At 38.7% G+C, this 27970-nt stretch overlaps 1 protein-coding gene across 3 annotated transcripts; it reads left to right on the top strand.

The window, feature by feature from the left end:
* The first annotated feature begins 21 nt into the window (after window positions 1–21).
* Window positions 22–27475, top strand: PCGF6 (polycomb group ring finger 6). Of its 3 annotated transcripts, XM_075026305.1 has the most exons (10): window positions 22–1018; window positions 2313–2412; window positions 3836–3932; window positions 4534–4589; window positions 5384–5443; window positions 6059–6167; window positions 10083–10110; window positions 13286–13384; window positions 20239–20325; window positions 27305–27475. In XM_075026305.1, exons 1-10 carry the CDS (start codon window positions 524–526, stop codon window positions 27359–27361), a joined length of 1188 nt encoding a protein of 395 aa, XP_074882406.1. In that variant the 5' UTR covers window positions 22–523; the 3' UTR covers window positions 27362–27475. The 3 variants fall into 3 exon arrangements, 1 of the variants encoding a protein (XP_074882406.1); XR_012650149.1 differs by lacking the exon at window positions 10083–10110; XR_012650150.1 differs by lacking the exons at window positions 20239–20325; window positions 27305–27475 and adding an exon at window positions 12555–12629 and having other exon boundaries at window positions 13286–13383.
* Window positions 27476–27970: the final 495 nt, after the last annotated feature.

Below are 27970 nucleotides of genomic sequence, written 5' to 3'. Positions count from 1 at the left end.
GCCAGCAGCGCTTTATGGCAGCGGGGTTGGCATGAGTCCGAAGGAGCGGTTGTGAGGCGGCTGCTACGCCGCGGGCGTCCTGGCACTAAGTAAGTGTAGTTTTGCGCAGTGACGGTGCGGATGTGAATCACGGAGCTCGGCGGCGCTTGCGGTGAGCGTATGTGAGAAACCTCGTTCAGAAATGGATTGGTGTGGCGTTAATAAGCCGCTACCGGTGTCCTCCCGGCCTTGGGACTGTGTGCCCTTGCGGGCCTCGCTCCGAATGAAGTTAATGACGGCTGGGTCACTGGGTTTTCCGGGTATTTCTAACACTGCTTCTTGTATTCGTGTTTGGTAAGTACGGATTCGTTGATACTACAGAATTAAAGCCTTTTTTTTGAACGACACTGCTATCTTGTGATTGGCGCGCTTTCCTGATAAGTTAGACGTTTGCCTGCACTTCATTAGCGAGTCACTTAGCTCTTAGCTGGAGGAGCGACAAGTGTAAAAAAAAAACTAGGAAAGGAAAGCTGCAGGCTATGAAATGTACCAGCCGGTCGAGCCTCGGCGCATGCGCGGTGGCGCGGGCCGGTGTCCGCTAAAACTGCAGTTCCCGGCGTGCCCCGCGCCGTCCCCGCGCACGCGCCCTGGTGGGGCTCTCCTGGCGGACCGCCGCTCCTGCCGTCCCCCGCGGGCGGCCAGCAGACGGTCCCGCGTTTGCCCCGGCCCCCGCCCCTCACCCCGAGCCATGGACATGGAGGTGGACGCCGGCTCTGTGGTCTCGGGGCTGTCGGGCGGGGATGGAGCAGGCGCGGGCCCGGCCGATGAGGACCAGGAGATGGAGGGGACTCCCAGCTGCTCGGGGTCGCGCTCCCTCGCCTTCGAGTTCGAGCGGAGCCGCTCGGAGTCCAGCGGCGACGAGGACGACGACGAAGACGAGGAGGAGGAGGAGGAGATGGAGGAAGAGGAGCTCGAGGGGGACCCCGGGGCTCGGTTCGGGACGGACGACGGGGAGCTCGACTCGGACGACGACCGGGAGGTAAGAGCGGCGGGGGGGGAGGGGGGGGGGAACGTCCTCCGAGAGGGCGCGCACCGGCTCCGCCGCGCGCCAGGCCCCGCTCCCGGCGTGCCCCGCGCCGCCGGGGTGGGCGTGCGGCTCGAGGGGGGTGGGGGAGCGCGCGCCCTGCCGCCGCAATGGCGGGGCGGTCGGGGCCTGTGGCGGGGCCGGGATGGCGACCGGAGCAGGGCGCCGCGGGGGCAGCTGTGAGGTGGTGAGGGCGGGCGTGCGAGCGTGAGGAGGGCACGAGGTGGCGGGGCGGGCAGCCTGCCCCGCTGTGGGGAGGCTGCTGGGTGAGAAACGCGACGCCCTGAGGTGAGGCCTGGCGTCTGCAGAAGTCCGCGGTTTTCGGGCAGGTCCGGTAAGCAGTGGACGTGAACTTACACGCTTTCGGGGACTTCTGAAAACTTCCAGGTGCCAATCTCGACCCCTGCTTAGGCAACGTAAGCCGTATGGTAATAGGCTTTTTATTATTACCCAAGTTCATTTTATCTGTCTCGTTTAAATGAAGCCCTTACAAACTCTTGGCATAGCTGAGAGGGTGGTAAACGGTGGCATGTGGGCAAAATGAATGGTGTCGTTGAGGGAAAGAAAGACCCTTAGTCTGGCTTTGAGACTAGAGGAAATGGGATGTAAAAATCCAATGTGTTACCTTTTCAGACAGATCTCAGATCGCTGCTATAGAAGAACTTTGTTCTTTTTTTAAATAGTAGGCTTCTGACAGGAAGATTGTTGTAAAACTACTCATATGTGTTCCTGGTAAATGTACTTAATAACCAGAATTCAGAGCAGTGAAATTTCAGCCTTTGCTTCAATATATGTTTGTATAATCCCTAACTTTGTGTAGAAACAAGAGATGGCACTAGTTACATACCTTGATTGGGGGCCCCAACATGCTTGCTGAGCATTTTCAAATAATTATACTATTTGCTACTAGTATCCACTTCAAGCTTGCTGATTATGTGATATTCTGTTAAAGAGTTTATCCAAAAGAACTTTTCCCAAAAGGATTGATATAGTTTGCTTTTCAAATATGATTCATGAAACAAATTGGGTTGCCATTCACAAAAAGGTCAGTTTGGAAGGCTAGATGAAACTCATTCGAAAAGAGCTGTATATGAGGAATGATTGACCTCTAAGGAAAACCCATTTCTGTAGCATGTTGATCCAGATTTTTTTCTGTCGTTTAAGGCTGTGATATTTTGGAAGCTCCAATCAGGAAATTTCATGGCTTAGCCCGTGTATTCAAACTCTTACAAACTGTCTTTGTTTGTAGCGTATGATAAACCTCGCAGAGTTGACTCCTTACATCCTGTGTTCCATCTGCAAAGGTTACTTTATTGATGCTACAACTATTACAGAATGTCTGCACACCTGTAAGTATCAGTGCTGTCCTTCTAAGATCTTATTTGCAAATTCAGACAAAAATCAGATGTTGAGATGTTCTGGCTTCACAAAGATAATTCTCTGTTTGAAGTGAATGTGTGTTGTGTTTATTCTGTTCCTTAGGGAAAATATATTTGTCGATATTTTAAACATCAGAAAATTATGAAATCAATCAATCATGAAGTTGGCTTAGTTTCCCAGGTTAAGAGGGAAGAAGATGTAGAGAATGATGAAGTCCAACTAAAACAAAAATAGAGCTACTACATACTTTTTTTTTAAAATTACTTTCTGAAAGTAGGCTCTAGGAATTTGAGTATATAACTGGGAAAAGAAAGTTGAGTGCCTCTGCTCAAATGGACTAGAGAGTTTCCTAAACTGTTGTTGGTTTGAGCTTGTAACTTCGCAAAACTCAGTAAGCAGCTGTGTGGAAGCACCAGTTCAGATACAGAAACAGTTGTATGCACCCATGGGACAGTTAGTTTATAATACGATCAATAGATGGATAATAAAAAACTGATTTCAGTGCTCTTGTCATGTTATTTTTCCCCTCAATCCTCGTGTTGCGTTAACAGTTTTTCCATTGCTAACAGAACTATTTTCCTCAAAGCTAGTAAAAACCCTTTCTATGAAGCTCTTTCAGCCACACCCATGTTCCTACCTGAATCCAAGAATCTCAGCTTCCTAGTCCTTCCAGCTGCTAACACTACATAGAAGGAAAACCCTTTTTTTCCTCTTTTTTTTTCCTTTAATGGGGCACTGCTTAGTGGTTTGATACATACCATGTGATATTCAGTGCAGTTTGTAGTTTAGGAAAATGCACAACTGTTAGTAAGGACAGCATAATGTTGCAAGTGCAACTGTGGTGATCTCTTAGAAGTTTCCTGGTAAATGTTGTGGAAACATTTGATGCATTTAGGCTTATAGGGAGCTGATTCAATAGTAGGTTATTTATTTAGACATTTCCACTCATTATTTTTTCTTCCATATTTTTAAAGTACTTGTAAAATACAATGAAAATGGCAGAATTATAATTTCTTACCTTGATGGTTCTCCTGAAACTGTTTGTAGGGTGCTTTTCAGCAAACCTTTTGTCTGCAGCAGTCAACAATATTCTGTTGTCTTGGCTCTACTCTTGTTCTGGGTAAAACAGTTGCAACATTGAACTCCTACCTTTGCATCAGCTGGATTAGGATTATTGGTAGGAAGAGATTAGGAATAATCCTAATTGAATATTCAGGAGTGTTGTATCCTGTACAGGCAGAGAGCTGCTGTTTACTTGAGTTTGAAAGTTGAACAAGTTGCTTCATTTTGTCTCTGACAAATTTGAGAGGTCTGTGTGTAATTGCTCTTCTTGCTTAAGCAGATGGTATTACAAAATTGATGTGATTTTTATGGGGTTTCTTTTCTTTACAGTTTGTAAAAGCTGCATAGTGAGGCACTTCTACTATAGCAACAGATGTCCAAAATGCAATATTGTTGTACACCAGACACAGCCTCTTTATAATATCAGGTAATAAGTTCATGGCATTTTTATAGGGTTTTTGGGGGGGGGGGGTGGGGGTTGAGTTTTGCTGCTTGCTTTTAAATGTTTTGTTTTACAGACTTGGAGTGCTTTCCTATTTCAAATGAGGGAACACAAACAAGAAATGCATTGTGTTCTTTGTTTATATAAGTTTCATCTCGATAGTGAAGATAAAAATACTCAATTTCTTGTTTTGTCTAGTTTGTATTCCTTTCTAGGGTTTGTTACCCCCCACGCTGAGTATTTTTATGCATTTGCTCAGTGTTACAGGTGGAGATCTTAATTATTTGCTTTGATTTCCTTTTAGACAAAGCTTTCTTGGCATGGTATACTTATTAACTCCGAAAATTGAGTTTTAGTTTCTCAAACTCTTCATGAATTCTTGAAGGGTGGTGCCTTTAACTTTACTTGGTTTCTTCTGTTGGAGCTCTGGTGTCAAGACATGAATTTAGACAGATATGGAGTTGCTGCTCTGTCACTCTTCTCTTTATGTATGTCACATTTCAGTGGTGTATTTGGCACCTCTGTTACAATTTAATGAAAACCATTCTGTATTGCACCAAAGATGCTTTTTTTTTTTCTTCAATAGATTGGACCGACAACTGCAAGACATAGTCTATAAATTAGTTGTCAATTTGGAGGAAAGTAAGTCTCTTTGTTTCATTACTGTCTAGAGATTGAAAAGACTGAACAGAAAACAGAGTAATTCAAAGCCCCTTTTCTACTCTGGACACTTTAAAATAGTTTTTAATGTTTGGTTACGAATCTTAACGAATTAGCTGTGATAACTGGCATCTTTCTGGCTGCTAAATGCTATTATGGATGTGGTATGTACCCTGTCTCCTGAAACACAGGTGTCACTGTATCCAGATAAACATCCAGATAATATTTCGTAGTCATGCCTCATATTTTTGTGTAAGTACGGAAAATATCATTCCACCTAATAAGTTCACCTGGCTCTGTTGAAAAAAAAGTTGCCAAGACTGATTCTCTCAAATGCTTTTATTTTTTTCCTCACTGACACATTTATTTTTCTGATTTTAGATGTGTTTGCTGTCTCATGTCATTTACCTTGAACTTCGGGAGCCAATGAATCTGCACAGTCCACCTGGGTGAACTGAGAGAAATATACACATCTAGTGCATATATATGGACTATAGATGGTATAAAAACAGAGTTGTGAAAGCCAGAAGGATACTAGTTTTTGCAGCTATTTCAGTATGATTTATGGCCAGTTTCTCTAACTTCCTCCCAGTTTTTACTAACAAACTCTTAGTCTGGGTATCTCAAGTGTCCCAGCCTCATATGGAATACTAGTGATGGCAAAGGTCTGTAAGAACTTGGAAAGTTTTTACTGCTCTGACCAATGGAAACTATATGGGTATTCTCTGCATCTGAAATAACATTCCAGTCTGTTCTGTATTGTGGGTTTTTTTCAGGAGAGAAAAAACAAATGCATGACTTCTATAAAGAAAGAGGATTAGAAGTGCCCAAACCAGGTGAGCTGTAATCACTTTAGAGGACACTGTTAAGGAAATATTTACTATACTATTTATTCTTAAGGGCTTTCCTTGAAATGTTAGCTCACAACTGAAAAAGATATGTAGTACTGGAAATACGGGGTTCTTGGTTGTCTAATTACTGTAACTTGTCACAGTTCTCAGGTTACAAAAATAGACGGAACTAGAAGCACTTAAATGCAGACCATGGTTCGATTTTTTTTTTTTTTTTAAAAAAAAATTACATTTTGCCTGCAACTGGAAATATGTATAAAATGTGCATTAATTTTATTTTCTGGCCCTTAATAAAAAATAGAAATTACAAAGGAGTAAAAATAAGGACTTCAAAGTCTTTTGAAAGATGAGGGGTTATTCTAATTATTTGTTGTCTTACTATCAAATAACCAGCGCTCTGGAGAAGTGCCATGCTAAAAGCTAATAAAATGCTGAGTCAGATACACAGCATGAAATGTGTAAAGAGATGATTTAGTAATTAAAAAAAAAAAAAGGGTTCTTCTTCCTTATGAACTCATCTGTTTTGCTTGGTGCATCTTAGCATCCTCTGCTGCTTTTATTTCAAGTTTTGTTTGCATTTTGGCTATTTGAATATTTTAGCTGTCCCACAGCCAGTTCCAGTGAGCAGAGGAAGACCTCGAAAAGTTCTGGGCTCTGTGTTCCGGATCCCACCAGAACTTGACATCTCCATACTTCTGGAGTTCATTGGGTGAGTTGCGGGCAAATATAAGAGTAAGTGGCTGGTGTGAGGGTGCTGTTTGTGCGTGTTGCACTGCTAACTGGCTCTTAGTTTTCACTGAATGTGCATTTCCTCCACCTCGAATAGCAATGGGGAGCTGGTTTTAACTTACAGTGCAATAGTGACAGCCAACTATGCATAGCTAGATGATGCAGATAATTACATGTGTAAGGTGTCTTCCTATGAGGATAACTTCCTAAAAAGTGTAGTTCTATAATTTACATGTGTTTATTTTATTTTTAACAAAGTAGTGTAGTCTCAGGAGACTGAATGAAATACCTGTCTCTTACACTTCCTTAATCCCTGTAGGTGGCAGTACCATTAATGCTGACTATACTAGGACTTGCTCACTAGCTCGGGGACTGCAGCTGCAACCTGGGCAACAAGAATAGTGTTCCTCTAAAGGTTATAGGTGGGGGTAATAATGTGGTCTACTATTAAGTTTGTGACAGTTTCCCAGACTTGAATGAATGATGCTGAAGCTTTTGTATGAGGAGTCACCTTTAGCCATGAATTGGGGAGGGCAGAAATGCAGCCCAAACACTTGAGCTGTTTTCAGAAACACAAGAAGGAGAAATTGTATTGCTTTGACCATATACAGTTTTATATGTTAGTGATTGAGAGAGGGTAATTGAGAAAGGATTGAAAGCTGTAACTACTCTGCTAGCACCACACAGTGCAGAACATCAATTGTGCATGGGAAGCAGCTTGACCTTTGTGCAGCTCTTACCCCTCTACCCAGATTGTGCCTGCTTTTTGGCCTGACTTTGTCTGAACAAAATGTTCAGAGAACTCTGATATGTAATCATAGCAAACTAGTACACCATGATGTAAAACCAAGCCCTCAGAAATTGGGAAATTCTAGCAGCAAAGCATACCACCTTGATTCAACCTCACTCTCTGTAGATATCATGTCCTAGTCTTTTTATGTTATGTCTGGTGTCTTCACTGCATCTCACTTTATTCAGAGTACAGAACAAATTTCCTCCACGGGTAAATTTTGGTCAGGTGGGAGGTGGCGTGTGGTTTTTTGTTTTGTTGGCTTTATCTTTGTTGCCTATCACGTGGCTTCTTTATTTCTTTAAATGGATGAGGAGTGGGACTGCAGGAAGAAAAGAGAAGGTCTTAGAGCTAAACCTCTAGGGAATAATGCCTGACTGTGCTGTAGAACGTCCTCATGAATCCACATACCTGACTTAATTTCAGTGTTCATTTTCTTTATGCCTGACTTGCAGAAGTGCTGAATGCTCACAAGCACAGCTGAAAGCAGGGGGAGTCATGACTAAAACTGTAGTATCAAGTGTTCTGCAGACAAACCCAATCTTGGATATCTCAAATTTGGCACTTGAAGTTCTTGGATACCTTTCAGCAGAGTCTGTCTCAGGTTCTTCTATTTAAACAAGGTGTTATACTGCCATTCTGTTGAGTAGGATGGTATGGAAATACATTCATGTGTTGAAGAAATGAGACTGAGGAAATTAATGCTTTTACATTAAGAGCAGGAGTGTCATAAGTAAAGCCAAGAGCCGTATGTTGAACAGGGGAGGGAAGCAAAGATTATATGGCTGTTCAGCGTGTGACCTTTGTGTATTGTACACTTGAAACTTAATTTAAATATAGTTTTTAATTGTACTTACAAAGGCTTTTTCCCTATAATGAATGTGGTATAAAACACATGATGTAATTAGTACAGGGTCCCAGTGACTGGGTGATCAGGCCTGCTTTATACCCCATTGGGTAAAATGTGATTAAATGGCTATATACAGACATAACGTAAAATGCTTTGACTAAAATCCAGTAGAAAAGAGTAAATCTAAAGCTATTTACCATACATTTTGTTGGGTTAGGAATTTATATGCTGTTACTTTATTGCCTTGGCTGTGACTGTATCTTATGAAGTTACCATCTAGGTATGAGTGTGAAGGATGACTGTTCTGGGACCTATGACGGGTACTAGCCACTGCTCTGCTGGCCCAGCAGGTGGCAGAGGGAGCATATGGAGTGAAGGGGCATAGGCGCATGCTTTTATACTAACAGCCCCGCATCTTTCTCAATGATAATTTCACTGTAAAATGACTTTTTTAAAAGGCAATTAGATTTTAGTTCCAAGGAAGTTCCTTTCAGGTTGGAACACTTGATGACTTTATAGGAAAGCTTCCTTAGATTGTCTTGACTGCTGGATTAGATACGGTTTGAACTCACTGTAGTGAAAGTACTTTGGTTTAGACCTCCACTGTGAAAGTCTCCTGGTTACTTTCCCCCTTCTGTGATTCTCAGCACATATGGTTTTGCTTTTTCAAAGCAAGAAGATGATGTCAGGCAACTTAGACCTCAAAACTAGTAAAAATGTATCTGCCTGTCTGTGAAATAAGATGACTTTTGAGTCTGTGTTGTTGTATTTGTTTTTTCTGGTAGTTTTATATCAAGCTTCCATTCCAGTGTTGGCAGCAAAGCAGGTACTATTGTGCAAATACCATCTATACTATGTGAAACTGTCCACTGTGGTTTTGTTACTTACATGGAGGGAAGCACAAAATGTTTCTAACAAAAAAACTACGATGGCCTAACAGCATCTTCTTTGCATTTTATTTTAGTGACTTTTTTAACCTTTCATCTTCTTTTATACTTTATGTGTTTAAAGGTTAATATGTTTTCGTCTTCAACACTCAAAATCAAAAGAGTTTGTCTTGGTGATGGGAGATTAAGAAAGCATTTTGGATAAAGAAAACTTAGAATAGATTGGACCAGCCAGCAGAAATTGTTACTTTGAAAGTCCGAGTGTCTATATTGTGTCTTTAGAGTGTATTCTCTAGTTGCCTGTTGCTGTGGAACTGTATCAAAGAAAATGACAGCTGTAGTAGAAAACTTTTTTCTATGTTTGTTTCTTACTAAATTTAAATTTCATTTCAGTGGCAGAATTTGATGATTGTCTGAGAGCTGGTACATATTTAGAGGTGGAGAATACTCAGTTATGGTAACCTGAAGAGCCATGCTAATGCGTGGTCTGCACAAACATTACAAATACATTTGTTTGCTATATGAAATGGTCAGTAGAAGTATAGTCGATTTACAGTGGTTTGATTTTTACTCTCTCCAGTGCAATGAAATAGAGCATTTTTAACTCTCATATGTGCATACTTGCTAATGCAATGCAAGAATAGTGAAATGTCGTGAATTGGCTGAATTAATTGAGAAATTTATACATTCCACTAAAAGATGGAGGTGTGGAGTATAGGTGATCAGTAGTAGATCACATGCCTAGACTGTGCAAATGAAGGAACCTCTGTTGAAGCCAGCTGAGAATTTGGTCACTTGCCACCTTTGTGTGTATTCCACCTTCCAGAGAAACACCTGCTGCTTTCCTGAGTTTCTAGATAGCATCAGCATTAATCCTGTGATATAAATAGCCTGGAAAACCTACAACCAGCCCCGAAAGCCTCTTGGTGGTTAGGCATGTTCTGTTAGCAACTTCTTAGGTACTGTCTATTAAAGTTCTAAGTATCAAGGATAATGAAGTATGGATGTTTAAGCAGCATTAATATTACAGCCTACTCCTATGAAAATGAATATTACATTGTGTTTAAAAATGGCTTTAGGCTGTGGGGGTTTTTTTCCATTTCATGTAGACAAACCTTAAAGTCATAAATAGCTGAATTCACAAGAAAAATGGCGTACCAAATAAAGGGTAGGAGAAGATACATAAATTCAGTCTAGTATTATTTCATGTGTTAGAGTTTAATGAAAGGAAGAGCCTTATTTGGAAAATAAGCTTGATATGCTAGACTACTAAATCAATATGTCACTATTATAATAAAGAGCTTGAGGGTGTTAATAACTGTTAACCTTAGCAATATAGACTGTGTTTACTTTTTTCTTGTTTTTCAGAGCTAACGAAGGCACAGGGAATTTTAAGGTACAAATGTGATTTGAATTTTTCTCTTATGATTTACTTTAGAAATATGTATAACCTGAATGTATTTAATTTAGTTTGTTTTTCTTGCACTGAGTGCAGCCTGAACTTTCATCAGCATAGTAATAACCAACCTTAGATTACAGTGTACTTTCAAACCTATTATTGTATAGTGTCACAGCATAGGAAAAGAATGCTTCAGAGGCTACATAATTAAAGTTTTGGTGGGAGTATGGGAATGATACTGATGAAATTTCACCTAGGTGACTCCAGCTTGTTATTCTTGCATCTCTCTCCAAAGGGTGCACTACTATGACTTTTACTAGAATCCTAAACAAAGGAGTAGACATTGTCTAAAATACTGTTTTTTGAAGAAGATTCTCTAACTGTAGTGGAAAGCTTGCATAGGTTATTCACAGGAAGCATAGCCTGAGGTATAACAATAGTATAATAAATTGCTATGTGCTTAAACATATAACAAAACAAAAATACAAATTGTCTAGACAGCACAATACACTTCCTTAGCCAGCAGAAAGCTTATTCTTTCCTCCATCCCTTCACTAACAGTGTTTGTTGTCTGAACAGTGGCTGTTCTGCTAAACAAGAAATAGTGTTCCTGATCCTTGCTAAAGAATTTGGCTGCTCTTCCAATACAGATCTTAGTGAGCTGCTTCAGTACAAATTCGTAGAGGAACTGCATATTGTTTGTTGCCTTCACGATCTCATATGCTGCAGTTAGAGATGCTTAGAGTGTGTCATTCCACTATTTTGGCTAAACGTTTAGAAGACAAGACTCTATTCAAGGGCAAGAAGGAGATGTAATTTAAAATTAATTGGTACGTGTTGCATTTAATTTTTCGTTGTATTGGAATTGTAGGACTCGAAAGATGGAGTGGCACAGAACAATAGAATATGAGACACCTAACTGGTACAGTTAGCAGGAAGATTTTACTGTTGAAGAATTTGAGAAAAAAGCTTGTTAGTAGCTTAAATATGAATTGTCCTGGTTGTACCCTTTTACTAATTTCCTTCATGTTTTCAGCTGAGTTGATTTCTAATCAATATATTTTCAGGCACAAATCTGAACTGTTAGCTTTGATTGCAGTTATTCCTACTATTTTTAATAGTCATTATATTTGTTATGGCAGAGCTTAGGAGGCAATTTCAAACTTTCAAATACAGAAATAAGAATTTTCAGAGTTGAAATGTGAGTATAGTTTCAAGTTAATCTGTAGAAGGGGGGCAATGTTCCTGAGAATGTCTGCAGTCAATTTTCTTCATCTGATACATCCCCACACCTACCCAGCATTTTTTCTTCTTTTTAGCCTTACATTTCATGCTATTTTTTCCTCTTCTTGCCCTTGTATCACCTCCCATCCTTCCTGTCTCATATTTGCCCTTCTTTCTGCTTTGTTTTTTTATCCTATTCATCTTGGGCCACATAAGAATGACTGTAGGGCAGTTCAACCATTTTATGAACGAATGTGTTGTAATACTAAAATTTGTATCAGACACTTATTTCATCTGAAACATGCCATTCCAGTGCAAATAGTTTTGCCTTTTAAAAAAGATACTTGGCTCAAACATCGTTAAAGAGTGTTTGTGATTCAGGAAAGGGTTTTTGTGTGTGTGTGTGTTTGGGGGGGGGTTCCCCCCCCCCCCCCCCCCCTTAAAACCATAAATATTCCTGCTCACTTTAACTCTAGTGTTCTGAGGATGTTGAAGATGAAAGGCTGCCCACCGTTACTCACAGTGAACAGTTCTATGCTGTAAATAATCCTACTATCCATAGACTAAAGTGCTACTCAGCTTATGTGCATATTTAGACTTCTGTATCATCTATGTGAGTTTTAAACACCACATCTTTTAACTGGTATTTTTCTACAGCATTTTCAAATTCCTTGCTGTATGTTAACCCCCTGCTTCACTCTATCTCTTCTTCATTTCTATCCTTATTTTCTTCACTATACTTTATATCTTCATGCTTTTTTTTATTCCACTTCATGACCAAGAGGTTTACTCATCAACCTTCAGAATCCCCTTTCATGTCCACCTCTCAGAAAACATACTCCGATCCATTTTTAGCATTGCTCTGTCTGCAGGTACTTGGTTTTCTGTCTTATTTTTCTGAACTGGATGTTGAACTTCATATATGAAGGGGTTTCAACCTTTTTTTTTTTTTTTTAAGTGGGGATGGTGGGGAGAGAACAGGTTACAAGGTCTGTTGCCATAAACTGTGATTTATACATGCAGCAAGCATAAATTCAGCATCATCGAGCTTGCAGCAGCATGGTTCCCTAGATCAGGTCTGACTGTCATTTCTAGCTCTGGTACCTGAATAAATCAAACTATTGTTCCAAAACCACAGTTATCATGGATGCATATTTAAATTCATGATTGAATTCAAGGGCAGTCCATGACCCTCTGACCCTTCTTTCAAATTGAAGGAATATGATGAACCTGGATAGTGAATCACAGCTGTTCAGAAGTCAACATAAAAATCCAATTAATTGACACAAAAGGTAATCCATTTATCACACTGAATGCAGTCATCTGCTCTGCCTTTGTGCCTCTTTGCTTAGCTGCCCATATCACCAGTCAGCTGTTTAAAATTTTATCTGTAGAAGAGAAACCCATTAAAATTTTTGAGGCTGGCATAACAAATGTCTTATCGTTGCAGTCCTTGCTGTGAAAGTGTTTAGAAATGATACAAAAAGATTTCAGACCAGTCTTGCCCTTGTGTTCTGCATAGTAGTATATTTTAATTGATTCTGGAATTTCATGGACTATTAAGTTGATTGCAGCCCAAGCCATAATACTTCTAGAATGCTAAAGGACTTAAGCTCCTTGCATTATAAAATGACATGGTTTAATTATCTGAATCGTGTTTGGTACGCAAGCCTGATTTGGGGAAAACTTAAGGAACTCTGGTACTTCAATAGTGAAATAGGACTGAAGTCAGTAGCTGGTTATTTTTAAATGTTGTTTTAAACAGCTGAAAGTTTGAAGTTGGAGTCTTAATACATGTTTAGCCCTTTCCCTATGAGGTAATCTGGAAGTAGATCAGAAAAGGGTCCAAAAATTTAAGCTGTCTCCTTGTGTTATTGGGTTTGGGGTTTATGAGAGATGATGGCTGAAAATGTACATTGTCTTAATATCTTACATTTATTCTTCACAGCCTTTGGAAAAGAAGTTTGTGCGTGTTTCAGGGGAGGCAACAATTGGACATGTGGAGAAATTCCTCAGAAGAAAAATGGATCTGGACCCTACTTGTCAGGTATGCCACTTACAGTGAACTTTTAAGTGCCACTACATGAATGTGATGCCTGCACTTCAGAGAGAACATTTCCACTGTTCATTAGGGTCTAGAAGTAATGTTACGTTTTTTTAATGCAGTAAAGATTAAAAAATAAAATGTTTGAAATGTTGTGATCCACAAGGAATGACTCTCCCAACTCATTTGCAACGTGTAAATTTTCATTATAATACTTTATTATTTGTACAAAGTTTCTAAAGTACCACGTAAGATTTCAGCAGATGAAATTCAAAACCAAAAGATACCACTGTTTCAAAGATAAAACTGAGTATATAGACAGGAAGGTGTGTGGGTGTGGGAGGATATGAAGGCAGAGACAGGTAGGAGCTGAGTAACAGTAAAATTTAACTGAATGTTGAAGGAGCAAACAAGAGCTAAGAAAGAATGGTACTGTGGATGGATGTGTTGAAAGGTATGAATGCAAATGTAGGCCTGTGCCTCCAAATAAGAATTCAAAGGAGCAGAATATGGTAACTTCATCTTTCTCAACCATGTTGATAGGAATTGCGTGTCAAACCCAGTTTTCAATTCTTCAATGTATTTCAGCAACCATTCAGCTGAGAAGGTGCAGGAGTTCTGTAATGTGTGAACGATTCTTAAAGCTGTCAATTACTGGTAAATCAAGCTGATACTGATGTGAATAGGCAAATGGTGGAACTTAAGTGCTGGCTTTGGAGTTAAGGCTGTGTTATCATACAGCAGTAACTGTCTGAGACAATACAGCATGACTGTGCCTCAGTAATGAGTACTTATTCATGCCGCTTACCTTTTCAGTGGTGACAAAGCAAATCAGATACAAACTATTCATCATTCTGAGGAAGTAATGTATTTTCATTTGCTGGTTTTCTCAGTGACAGTCTTTGTAGCTTTCAGATGGTGGTGACTTAATACTCTCTATCAAGTAAAAGTATCCTCAAAATGGGGCTAGAGAAACTTCTTGCATTAATTGAGTTGTTGTTTACTTGAGGGGAATGAATTGTTTTGTTTGTTTGGGTTTTCTTAAGTAGTACATCGGAATCTCAATTTTGAGGAACATTGAACATCCATAATGGAAACTTAATGTAATGGAACATAATGGAAAGTTACCCATCTTTCAAAATCAAGCTAGGCCTGTGTGTTAGATGTCTTTCAGATTTTGCAATCTTGAGATCATCTAATAGACATAACTTGAGAATTTTTCCCCGGTCAGTTACTTCTTGCTTGGACTTCACTAGACACTGTATGATCCACTGTTGGTAAATGTTACTGTGTCTCAAAAGCTGATGATTTCATAGACTTCCTTTCTCAAGATGTTGCTTGATGCTGACCCAGTAACTTTTATCTCTGCTAGTATCCAGTTTGCCATTTTGGAGTAAGGCACAATCATTGGCTAGTTTTAATCTCTTGGTCTCTTCTCTGCAAGCCATGCCTGTCTGGAGGAAGTGTTAAATCTGCTTTCTTCTACAGTCAGATCTTTTGGCTGCCTTTTTTTCCCCTCTTAACTGATCTGCACCCATTGGTTTTTTTTCAGTGAGTATTTTTTTGGTCACTGGGAACCTGTAATCAATTTTCATGCCACAAATCACGACTGATTTCTTGAACATGTTCAGGATTGTTTTTAAAGGATTAGGGAAATTAAGCAGGAATTATTTTTCCTATCCTGTGATCATTTCTTTGTCCTATGGGACTTAAGGTTAAAGGAGTATATGTACTGAGCTCTCATCTTCTCATTGTAGTATGCAGAACTGAAGCTGATGGTTTGTTGGTAAACATGCAGAAAGCAAAAGAGATGTCAGATATGTCATTGAAGATGATGAAGCCTAATGAATCATGTCTTACTCCAAATTCCCAGGATGGCTAATAAAACAGAAACTGTAAAACAAAATTAAGGAGAACCTGAACATAAATTAGCACAGGCAGAAAAATTTAGGGAAATAGGTTGCAAATCATATGTGCAAAGAGTATAAATGTAGAGAGTGCTTGGCTGTTTTTTCAGTTTGCTGTAGAAATTTGAAAGAAAGTTGAGGACTGCAATGGTTAATTTCCTGTAGGTTTCCCCAAAGTATGTTAAAGAAGAAATAGATACTAGCTTAGGACAACAAGCTTCTCTTTTTAATATTACTTCTTTAGTCTTGATTTCTAACTCTCTCCAGTTCTTCATTACCTAAAATAATCAATTTTTATATAAGATGTCATGAGTTTGGTGCACTCAGCTTGGGACTAAAGTCCAAGAACTAGATTCCCTTGGGAAGCTAGGAAATTTCTTTCAGAAACACGCGTTTCAGGCCCTATTGAGCTAAAATGCATTGCATTCACAGTATTTTTTCCCCACACTTACCTACAGAAAACTTACTGCCACAGTGTTTAATTGTGCCTTACCTGGGATTGAAAAGATTTGACTGTAAGGAGGGTACAGAGTCTTTCCTCCTTTCTCTCCTCAGTATTTCAATTACATTCTTGATTTCATTGTTGAAACTTCTAGTAAGGATGCTAGGTGTGGTTATTTTATGAATGCAATCAGTTCCTACTGAAAATCATCTTAATTTGACAGTCTGCAAAAGTATTATTTGAGAATGTTTTACTTGTTCACTGTTAGAGCTGATTCAGTGACCAAGTGATAGAAAGTATGTTACCCGTTCTCCTGAACTACTGACTGTACTTGGACCTCTTTGACTTAATTTGTTCGCCTGGAATATTAGCTAATATTTGCCCTGCTTCATTGACCTGCACAAGTGGATTGGATTAAGGTTAATGAAAATGTGAAATAAGCCGACTCATGTGACAGTATATATACAAGTCTAAAAAGCAGTTTTGAAGCCACTGCCTTTGTTCTTTTTTCCTAGTCTGAGGCCTCAAATTATTTTCAGACTTCTGTATTTGAGTGTGCAAATGGATTATGATTCAAATTTCCTAGTTTATCTGAAAGGTTAAGGCTTGGTTTATTTTTAGCTACCATTTGAGCTGTGTCGTGGCTTAACCCCAGCCAGCAACTAAGCACCACGCAGCCACTCACTCACTTCCCCCCCACCCAGTGGGATGGGGGAGAGAATCGGGAAAAGAAGTAAAACTCGTGGGTTGAGATAAGAACGGTTTAATAGAACAGACAAGAAGAAACTAATAATGATAACACTAATAAAATGACAACAGTAGTAATAAAAGGATTGTAATGTACAAATGATGCGCAGTGCAATTAATTGCTCACCACCCGCTGACCAACACCCAGCTAGTCCCCGAGTGGCGATTCCCCGCCCCCACCTCCCCATTCCTATACTAGATGGGACGTCCCATGGTATGGAATACCCCATTGGCCAGTTTGGGTCAGGTGCCCTGGCTGTGTCCTGTGCCAACTTCTTGTGCCCCTCCAGCTTTCTCACTGGCTGGGCATGAGAAGCTGAAAAATCCTTGACTTTAGTCTAAACACTACTTAGCAACAACTGAAAACATCAGTGTTATCAACATTCTTTGCATACTGAACTCAAAACACAGCACTGTACCAGCTACTAGGAAGACAGTTTATCCCAGCTGAAACCAGGACAAGTTGACAGACTATAGTGTACTCTCTCTGGTGCTTTGTTTTGATCTCTATGCTTTGGGCAATGATTAATTTTCTGTATGTGTTTAAATTTCTACTTACAAGGTCTCTCTTGAATATTCTTGCTGGAATTTGTTGGGGGGATTGTGAAAATAATTTTTGAACAACTGGAATTACTAGTAATAGCTAAGTAGGTAACATTTAATTTGAGCTAAATACAGGCTATGATGTTTGGAATCCTTTAGGTACTTGGCTTCAACATCTGATGCACAGCTGTATAGTTAGTACTCTGCTGAAGAGTGGGGAGAAAATGAGCAGTTTTCTTTAAAATGTTACTTTCTTTGAGGTCATCCTGCAGCAGCATTATCCCTTCTTGCCTTTCATTCTGTAAGGACAAGAGAGACTGCTGAAAGACTCGCAGCTCAGCTGGTCTGAATGCATTAATGTAGCTTATGGAATGGAAATGTTCCATAATCAGATGTGTGTTCCTGAAAGTGTGTGTACATAAACTGCAGCCTCGGCAAAGATTGGAAGAAAGTCTGTGCTCATACAGTGTAGTTGTTAATGTAATTTCTTTATGCCAGTCTTAGGCCTTGGAATAGTAGTATATGGTACCTTTGAAAAGTAAATAGCAGCTAGAGGAAGTGGAAAGCTTTGCAAGCTTTTTGAATAACTAGCCCAAATACTCATGTCAGTCTCTAAAACTTTGTGTTTTCCTTGTCCTTCCCTGGATAGTATGGGTTGGCATAGAAACTATTGATTGAGGTCTACTGCTTTCTGGGCCAAATTCCACCTTGTGTTAAATCTTATGTGGAATGTCCCTTACATGAAAGTTTTCCATTTTTATCTCTGTCTTACTTGGTGAGTATTAATTTATAATTGTCTGTTATTGTGGCTTTTAGAGAAATAGCTCTAATAGCAAACGTGCCACCTAAAGAAAATAAATGGCATAATGGAAAGGCTACTTTATTTCAATAAGAATTTTAACAGAAGTGACTGAGTGAGTATTCAGCAGCTACACCTTCATGTTTCCTTTCAGCAAAAGGTCAAACTATATTTACTGCTGTCTCACTAGCTATCAGTACTAGCTGGCTTCAATTTTACCAGGCAGTTAAAATTGCAGTAAATTCATAACATTTGTGTTGCTAGTGTCTCTTTTTGTAATGGACTATATTAATTCCTGTATGGCACAAGGATTCCTGAGAGACACATTCTGCAACTGATTTTCACACTGAACTGGGATTTTTTTCATTGTATGTTTTATTCTCTTGTCCTTATAGAATGAATCCTAGCATAACAATTAGCAGGCAGAAATTCAGGCTTTGGTGCTGGAATAAGGAGATTAGGCATTTGGTATTCAGAGCACACTTAACACAGTAAATGTGAAATAGTCTTCTCAATTTATTAGAAGACACTGGATCTTTAATGACTACCATTTGAAACTGGAGCAGCAGGATCAACAGTAGAATATTTTCAGGCAAGCATTCTGATTCTGTTTTAAAAGATTGTCAGCAGTTGTCACTGTATCTGTTTGCATCCTGTATTGGGCAAACAGATTACATTTTCTACTTCTGTAGAATATATAAAATGTGTATGTATATATGTTTCAGTGGGAATGGGATTGAGTTTTCAGTGCCTTATGGTATAAAAATTATAATAGTAAGCCTATAAAGCAGATGTAATTAAACTCATATATCGCCGGAAAGCAAAACAGACATATCTATCTTCCTGCGATAATAACTTTAGAGGCTAGAATGCATGGGAAACACCAGAAATAACTGTAACCAGCTTTCAAAAAGAAAGAGAAATATATTTCTTTCAGGTTCTGTCTTAAATACATCAAATGTTGATGTTAAAGACATACATGTGTGTGTATATATGGGTCAATATCTAATCGATATTTAATGTTACATCCAGATTAGTTTTTACTTGCTCATTTCCTTCTAGAAGCTAAAAGCAGAAGTAATACTAAGCAGTTTACATCTTCCACACATTAAGATTCAACCTAACATGAATGGAGCATTCTAGATTGTTCTCATACTCTACAGATGGTGAAGTAAATTAGCCCTTTTTGAGCCTCTAAGGAGTAGAATTCCTGTGTTCCCAATTCTCAGAACAAGGCGGTCTGCCAGCATGAGGCATAAATCTTCTTAAATGTTTTCATGAAGAACAAGAGAGATAGTGGGTCAGCATGCAGAAGAGCATAAATCCAGGGGAATTGAATGGCTGAAGCACAGAGTGCATTTTGTAGTGTAAAGTGGCCATATAAGAGAATACGTAATGATATTGCAGTATGCTCCCTGACTACTGCAGTGGCAGAGCTTAGATGTTTTCCTTGCAAAAAGCTCATTGTTAATGCTCTTAACTTTAATTTTGAGGTTTCATCATTGTAATTCACAGATGAGAGCCCTCATTTCCATATCTAGAAATTGCTCATAAGGAAAGTGTAACCAAGCTGCAGTAGAGAGTGAAACAGTGCTGTGTTAGCTGCTCTAATTTGAAATGTTAGAGACTGAATTTACATTATGTGCAGTAAATTTGTAGTAACTTTACAAAGAAGCTTATTTTTCATAATAGTCAAGGCAAGGGATTCAGAATACCTCATTATGATTTCTTTTTTTTCCCCAAATCACTGTTTTTGTGGGCAGTTACTTAACAAAAGTGCCTCCTCTGGAATTGCAGACATCATTGACATAGTTTAGCTGCAGTAGAGGACATTGCTTAGAATTGCTGAGTATGCCCTTCACTTGCATCACAGAAGTACTGATTGCATTTTGAAGAAGGACTGTGTGACATAATTGCTGACAGTGGCATACAGTGAGCTGTTCTTTTCTATTAAAACGCTTCTTCCAGTCATATTAAGCAGACTTATTCATGTTTTCTCACTCAAGGTAAGAATGAGGATAGCAATGGCTCACTTTCCGTCAGTGGCACTGACAGCAACTTGCCCTCTTTTGCAACTGATGAATGAGTCTAGATGTTTGTGGGATCATTTTAATACATTATCTTAATTTCCATTAAATGTATCACAACTATTACTAAACAGCTTTTTTTCAGTGAACGCGCCAAACAGAGTGAAACAATAAACTGTCCTCTCTATTCCAGAAGTCAGGCCCCAGTCAGGGGTGTGGGGTGGGAGGCATTAGGCCAGTGCAATAGTGCTTTGCATGCTAAATCCATTTGGACAACAAAGATGGTCTTACGTGCTAGAATTGAATTCTTCTAATCAAATTTAAAGGACCTAGATACTGTTTTGCTAGTCCAAAGGTAGGTTGAACTTGACCATGTTTGTATTCTTTCACAGGTGGACATAATATGTGGTGATCACCTGCTAGAACACTACCAGACACTGAGGGAAATTCGTCAAGCCATAGGAGAGAGTGCAGTACAGGTATGCGTGGCAGCTGGGCCTTTGTTCCAGGTTTTCTATTTTAGAAGACTTCTTTCTTAAGCTATTAGGTAGCACCAACTTGTCTGAAGAAGTCACTTAGAAAATCTCTCCAGCTTATACAAAATGTTTTGTGTAGTGTAAATAGAGTTGAGAAGTGTACCATGTGCTAAGAGCGTTCTTGATGGTTTGATGATGCTCAGGATATGAGGGTTTTGTGTTGGTTTTTTTTTCTATTCCAAAATAAGTTGCTATCTTATCTGTGATAAATTATACCAGCTTTTCTTTCAATTAATGTTCCTTGTTTTCCTCCCTGGTGATAGCATCTCTGCAAGAAATGAAAGGACTGAATCCCAAATAAGGCTAGCCTTGTGACTGGGTCAGGGGAATAAACTTGCTCATAAAAGCACAAACCAAAGATACAAAGTAATGAATGCAATTAACATGCTTGATGCATATTATACTGGTCCTGGTCACAGCATGAGTGTTTAGCCAGCTATTTCTTGTTGATAACTTACTGTCTTAAGTGCTACTGACTCTGCAAATAAGAAAGCTTTTTTTTTTTTATTCCCTTGGGAATCTTTTCAAGCATCTTTATAATGGGAAGGGTCACACCATTTTAGAAGTGCAGCAAAAACAATGTAGTAGTGTGCCTAGTGCATAGTAAGCTATAGATGTAAAATTGCGATGTATGGTGAACTGTGTATTAATCTAAACTTGGAAGTCTGAGAAGTTAACGTTTAATCTAATACAGTGGGAAGAAATAGGATTTAGATTGGAATTTTACTTGGAAAAGTGATCTAAACAGATGGCAGAAGGGCTAAAATAGTAGCAAATTCAGTTCCTTGACTTGTTTGTGCACACATGCACAATCTGTTACATTTAAATTTCCTGCTGAGCCCTTTCATGCTACAAGAGGGCTTCTGTGTCAGGAGCAAGAAGTTCAAAGTGGATTTTGAGGTATCTTGGACATTGCATCACCTGTACCTGATTTGCATAATTAGGAGGGATCCCAGAGTCAGGGCACACTTATGTGGCTTGTGCTAGTGTTGGCATTAAAAATCTTTGAGGCTTGTGGTGTGTACCTCGGTTTCTGCAGTCAAAGGGAATAAATGCCATACTTGATGCTGTAGCTGTTCATATAATAATATGAAGAAAAAATTAAAATGTAACCTAACCTGCTTTGGGGAGGAGGGGATAGAAACCAGGAGGAAGCTGGCACTGGTAACAAACTTGCTTCTAGTGTAATGAGTTCTTTGTAAGTAAATATAGCAATCAACACATAGTGATGGAAGTGCCCTCTACTAAAAGCTTCAGTAAATAGCAGGGGGATGATTTATTTCTAAGTCCAGGCGTATAGTCAAATGTACATGCTTTTAGACTTCATCTTAGCACAAAAGCTTTTCATGTATGAAAAATACTTTTGGGGAAGCACTTTAAGGAAAACTGCATCGATTTCATTTCTTGTCAGACATGGATCTGCCTAGCTGAAGTTTAGTGTCTTTCATTTCTTGTCAGAATTGGGTCTCCCTGATTGATGTTTAGTGGCTAAGTACCAGTCAGCAGCTCCACAAAGAGAACAGTTGTCTTGGGATACATTCTCCAGTGACGTTTCAAGTCTCTTTATTACAAAATCAGTATTCTAATGATGAATTCTTGCAAGCCTGCTCTATTGGGCAAACAGAAAAAGATCTTTGCTTTTTTTGAAGTGTTGTGCTTTCATAGTCACTTTTGCCAGGAAATTTGAAAGATCAGGTTCATCCTTATTTTTCTTCATTTTGTTACGAAACCTCTTAGGATGCCAAATAGTTACAGTAGGAATGTTGCAAATAAACAACAGTTGCTTCTTTTTTGATATTGAAATAATTGTGACATTTTCATGTTTTATAGTTTCACATTACATTATTTTTCAGAAATCAAGAGGATGCATTTCTAGGATTAAAAAACCTTGGAAAATGTTTTTAGATAGATAATTATCTGGAAAAAAAAAAATGGATAGGTCAAGTCTAAAAATGGTAAGGGTTGTTTCTTTTTCACCAAGATCTGAAATTCAATGAGGAGCATGATTGTCCTGGCCCAGTGAGACTACAACTACAGAGGAACATTTGATGGATTTTGCATTAAGCTCCAAGGGTATCTTGTGCCATCATAACCTTCCAGTGTTTCCAAAGCAGTGTTGGAGCTTGGAATGCCCTGAACAGCTCTCACTAGGATGCTGAAACACTCTTCAAAACTGGTGTTGTCATTTACCAGTTTCTGAGGTTCATTGTAGATGCTTCATGCTAAGAAAATAGCTTCAGTAGCTACTTATGTAATACAAAGTCATTTAAAGGAATAAACATTGGGGGTTTTATCTAGATGAGTACAGTCACAGTTAGAGAAGAAAAATAACTGCTTTTCTGAATCACATTTTCCACTTGCAAGTTCATTCATGTCAGCAATTATTCTTTTTGCTGAGAAAAGTGACTTTAAAAATGCAGATAAGTTTCTCTGCCAAAGGCATTAATTTTAACATGCATTCTTTGGCAGCATTTACATTGGAAGTTTCTTCCAATGCAGTGCAGCATAACATGTTGTGTGTGATTTATTTTTCTGGACCATAATCACTGTGATTTTTTTAAGGGCTTTTACTCCTCTCAAATGGTTCTTAAATGCTCAAGATTGTTTTGTGAAGATTTGGGGTGTTAGGGGTTTTTTTCCTGCTGAGTAACAATGTGTAGTGATATGTTAGAGGCTCAGTAAATTGAAGTCTCCTATAGGTGCAGGCTAGCAGGATTTTAGCTGTTCTGAATAACTGTGTGCTTATCCAACAAGTGTGGGAAGATCAAGTGTGATCTGATGGTAAAATAAATATTCCTGATACTGGATCCATAGTAACCTGTTTTGGTTGTTTTAATTGGAGTAAATAGGCAACTAATTTTAGTGGTTGAATGTAAACAATTAACATGTTAGTTTCTGAGTAGTTAATAGAAGGCTAAAAAAAAAACTGGGAATAAATCTTGTTTAATCGTGTAGATCTCAAGATGTTTTAAAATTTCTGAAATTGTGTGGTTGGTTGAATCTTTCTAATTAGCTGGAAATAGGATTTTTAGCTCTGGGGGAAAAAAAAAACCAAAAACAAAAATTACTGCAAAGAATTTACATTAAAAGAAGCAACTTTTGCTTAATTTTTAAAACAGTGTAAAACTTGTGGAAATTACTGCAAGGAGAGATCAAAGACACTGACAAATTTTTAAAAGGCTCAATTTTGTTACCAAGCATTGAGATCTGCCTGTAATTAAGAGTTTCATCAAGTAGTTGAGGAAAGAAGCTTTTCGTTAACTATATGGGAATATAATTTCTTCCCTGTGTTACCTTCCTCCCCTTTGCTGCACAAATGCAACATGATCCAAGCTGCTAGTTATTTTCACTTGTGTGAAACTGGCCTTCTCAGAGATCTCCACCACTGATGGATATAATGAGCTCACACATGGGAAAAGCTAAAAAGAGTAGCTTCCTTTATGTCCTTGGCCCTTGGCACAGAAGTCTTGCAGATTATAATGGTCTTTTTGTTACTCTCACCTTTTTGTAACCCAATGCTATTGTATTTTTTTGGTCTCCTGAGCTAGGCAGTAAGAGCTGTGATCTAATTTAATTACTGTGACCCTCTAGCATACATCTGCTATGGAAGTATTTTACTCTTTGCTGTGGGGATATTGAATTTGGAACACAGGGCAATTTTTGTTGCTGCTGCTCTTACAGCATCAGAAGGTATATATACTATGATGTTTTCATCTGTCAGTTCTGCTCTAAAGTTTATAGTTGGGTGTAACAGGTGGGATCCTTTCAATTTTTTTAGGTCAGGTTCACAGATGTGTGGCAAAGAACACTGGAGAGTTTTGCATTTTCTTTTGAGCATGTCTTGAGTTAGCCTGATTTGAGATTTGTAATAAGCAGTGAGAGCTCATTCTCTGTTTGGATTTCCTTTTAAGAACAGTATCTAGAGAAAGCAGCTGAACGTATATAAAAATGTGTAATACTGAAAGAGTGAATAATTACAGAGTAAGCAGTGCCAGTACTGGGTTAATTCTCAGCTTCTGTTTGTACGGAAGAAGTTGCAGTGGGTTTGGCCTTTGGTTTAACAGGGTTATTTCCTGTGTAGACAGATAATTTCTTTAAATGTCCTACTGCCAGATATACCATTTGAAGACTCATTCATCAAAAAATACATTGTAGCATATTGTGCTTGTATAAATATTTATTTCCTTTAAGAAACTCTGCCATAGAGGAAAAACTGGTTTTGACTGCACTTCTCCAAAGAAGGAAGCTTGAATGTGTCTTATTTTCTCTGTTGAGGTAGCTAACAGGCACAAGGACTAGGTATGTCTTTGTGAAGGTTTAACAACATACTATTTGCCAAGAGGTTCATAAGTAACTTCATAGTAGCTGTTCTACCTAGCACGAAGTGAGGACAATCAGGATTCTATCTTCATATTGCAATGCAGTCATCCCACTTAATGCTAGGCACTGAGTGAGTGAGTTAAAGCTTCTGTCTCCTCCTATACCCTTTTAGGACTTAGCAATGGATTTCTGGTTATTAGCAGGATGAGAAGATGAAGGAAAGTTAGTGAGCTGTCACTAGTAATACAGGAATAAAATAGGGGGTTTTTTTCATTTCTGTTCACTGAAGTTAAGGTTGATTGGCATCTACCCTACACTAGGCACTTGTTTGTCATCGTAGGCATCCTTTAAGCAAAAGTAAATTTGCATGAGACTCACAGAGCATATTTGCTGTTGCTGTGAAGCTGTTTGTATCACCTGTAGCTGTAGAGCTAGGGAACATGTATTTCCTATAGCCTGAACGTAGTCTCTTCTATAGGTCTGTTAACGTGTTGTCCCTCTTTTCCAATATGACCCTTCTGGTTGGTTTTGATGGTTCTTATAAAAGAATACTTTGCTCCACTTTTCTCATTGCTTGCATTTTAATCCCTTTTTTCAGATCTTCAGTCTTGACTTTATGATTGACATTTGGATTTGATTTCCCTTAGATTTGACTTGCGGATGCCAAAAGTTTGTAGAGTCAAAAGTGACAGACCAAGTTCATAGAAGAAAAGTCATCAGAAGACATTGATACAATGCTACTTTGACTTAAGGCTCAGGAACTTCCTGAGAGAGGCTTCTGAAATTGGCAAGTTAAGTAGGGAGGTAGCATACTTGCCCTTTTCGTGTATTTTTATCTAGGCTTTCACCATGGCGCTAGGTAGCCTTTTGGTCTGCCCTGGTATGGCCATTCTTAGGACCTTACAATTTAATATTTTTTTTTTTTAATTGGCTCCTTTTTTGGTGCCTTCTTTTCCTGACTTAGAATATTAATCTCCTCTTTATAAAAATGACAAAATTTATAGCCAGAAGCCAGGTTTCAGGTCTTGTTAAATGAGCATATTGGCTAAATTGATCAAAGTATTGCTGTTGCAGATCTGTTCTCCTTTGTTATGAACCTGTTTTCTCTCACCATCACATTTGAAAACTCCCATAGCTCTTCTACTTTTTTCCCGTTGAAAATAACATGCTGCACTTTTTTTCCCCCAGAACAGTAGCTTTGTTTCCAGTGGCACCATTTAGCTGCTAGAGGAAGTTAAAGAAGCTACTGGTAGAAGAGAGAGTAAAATAGTTATACACAGCAGCAATTAGGGTGGTTTTCTGCTGAAAGAGTTTTGTGGCACTAGAGGCAATACAAGGCTATTTTTCTAATAAGAGGTCATCTTCCAGACAGAACATAGAGGTGTTGATAGGCACTGTCTGAAAAGAATTCCCAAGGGAAGCAAAAGAACATGTCATGCAGGCGTGGAAAAGCACATTCTGTCCTCTTGAGTCTTTTTGAGATCCAATTTTTTTAATCTTAAATTTCCTCCAATGCAAAATGGCTCAAAGAGATTTTTTGTATGAGTAGTTGAGGCTACACTAACCAGTCAAAATCATTTTTACATAGATAACAAATTATTGTTTAAAAAAAAAAAAGTTCTTTCAAAACACCGTGTTTAGACTAATATAGGACTTTGTAGTGTTGCTGTATTGTAGTACAGCATCTGTAAAGTGGCGACAGTCTTGTTACTATTTTTTTTAAATTAACTTTTTAATTAAAGATTATTTTTTGCTGGTATACCCCCTCACACAGAACTGTGTAACTTCTCTGGAACGTATGTTGTCTTAGTCCTGTATGTTAATAGACAAAAACACCAGAAGCAAAATATGGTAGAAGTTCTAGCATGTCAGTTGTGATTAAAGTAGTTCTCTCTTCAAAAGAAAACTTTTATTAAAGCCTGTCCATATAAACAGGTCTAATGCAACAAGTCAGATTCCCAGTGGATCAATGGTGGAAGCAGACTAAGTGCTAGGCCTTTCACCAGCTGTGTGTGAATTCAGTGACATAAGTAAGACTAATGATTCAGGAAGTGTCCTGTTTCACAGGTGAAAGGTTTTTTTTTATTATGTGGAGCAGTCTCAGAAGAGGAGAAACATGACTTAATAAACTAGGGGATTTTAATATTTTTTTTAATCCCTTGTATTCATTACTTAAAAAATGTGTAGTAGTAGTCTGGGCTCTTCTAGTACAGCTTTTGGCAGCACCTTCTAGAACTACTTAATTGATTACTTGTTTTCTTTCTGCCCCACAGTATCACGGGGAAAGCAGCATGAGTTGTAAATGAGAGCCTATTGTATGAAGATGATATAATTCCATTATAACTTTAAATTAAAAGCAAAGTACCAGATTTAATTTTTTTAATACCCTTCTCCGTCGCCAAAGAGGAGAAGGGAATGTAATTATTTGCCTTGATATTTCAAAACTTGCATGCACCATGTGGAAGGGTCATGGTATAAAATGGTGAGTGAGATTGAAGCTGAGATTCTGCCATGCAGTGACTGTCATACCAGATGGTGACGGAAATGCCTCATGGAGAAGGTGAAGCAGTATGATGGTACAGTTTCTTTCTTTTCTCTCTAGGATGGTTTACTTGTACTGCACTATGGCCTGGTAGTATCTCCACTAACTGTAACTTAAAGATTGCTAGAATATCAGAAGGCAAAAGAATCTGAAGTCATCAAGCTTCTTCACTGCTGTTTTTCACCAAAGAAGGCCATCGTATTTCCTGTGACGGGAAGCAAGTAAAAGGAACCACCACTAACTGCTGTATGCTTGTAATTTAATGTCTGACTTTACCACTGTAAAAAATTACAGCTTCTGTAAGTACAGCTATAGATGTTGCTATGCTTTGTGTTACAAATTACTGTCTTCAGACTTCACTCAGGGAATTTAAATGCTCAACAGTAGCTGCATTTTTTTATTTTCTAAAACCACAAGATCTCATGGGGTGAACAGCCTTTTCTTCCTCTAAGCTATGAGATATTGCTTGCTTTCTAAGTGTCTAGCTAGAACAGTGCTCTCAGGGATGATCTTCAGTGGGCAGTATTCTGAGGAGGAGACAGTCATTTGCCTAAAAAAAAAAAGTGTTCTGTGATCATCTGTCTTTGGATGTGATTTAGGGAGAAGGGAACTTCAGAAACGCAGACCAAAATAGGTAGAAAATGACGCATCATAAGCATTGGTTTTTGAGAAGTAGCATTAAATTTAGTTGTTTTTCTTGAAGAAAGACAATTTTGTTTGCACTGG

Source organism: Buteo buteo, chromosome 4, assembly GCF_964188355.1.
Source record: "Buteo buteo chromosome 4, bButBut1.hap1.1, whole genome shotgun sequence".
Lineage (NCBI taxonomy): Eukaryota > Metazoa > Chordata > Aves > Accipitriformes > Accipitridae > Buteo > Buteo buteo.
Note: the sequence above shows the minus strand (reverse complement) of the source record. Positions and strands in the feature narration are given on the sequence as shown.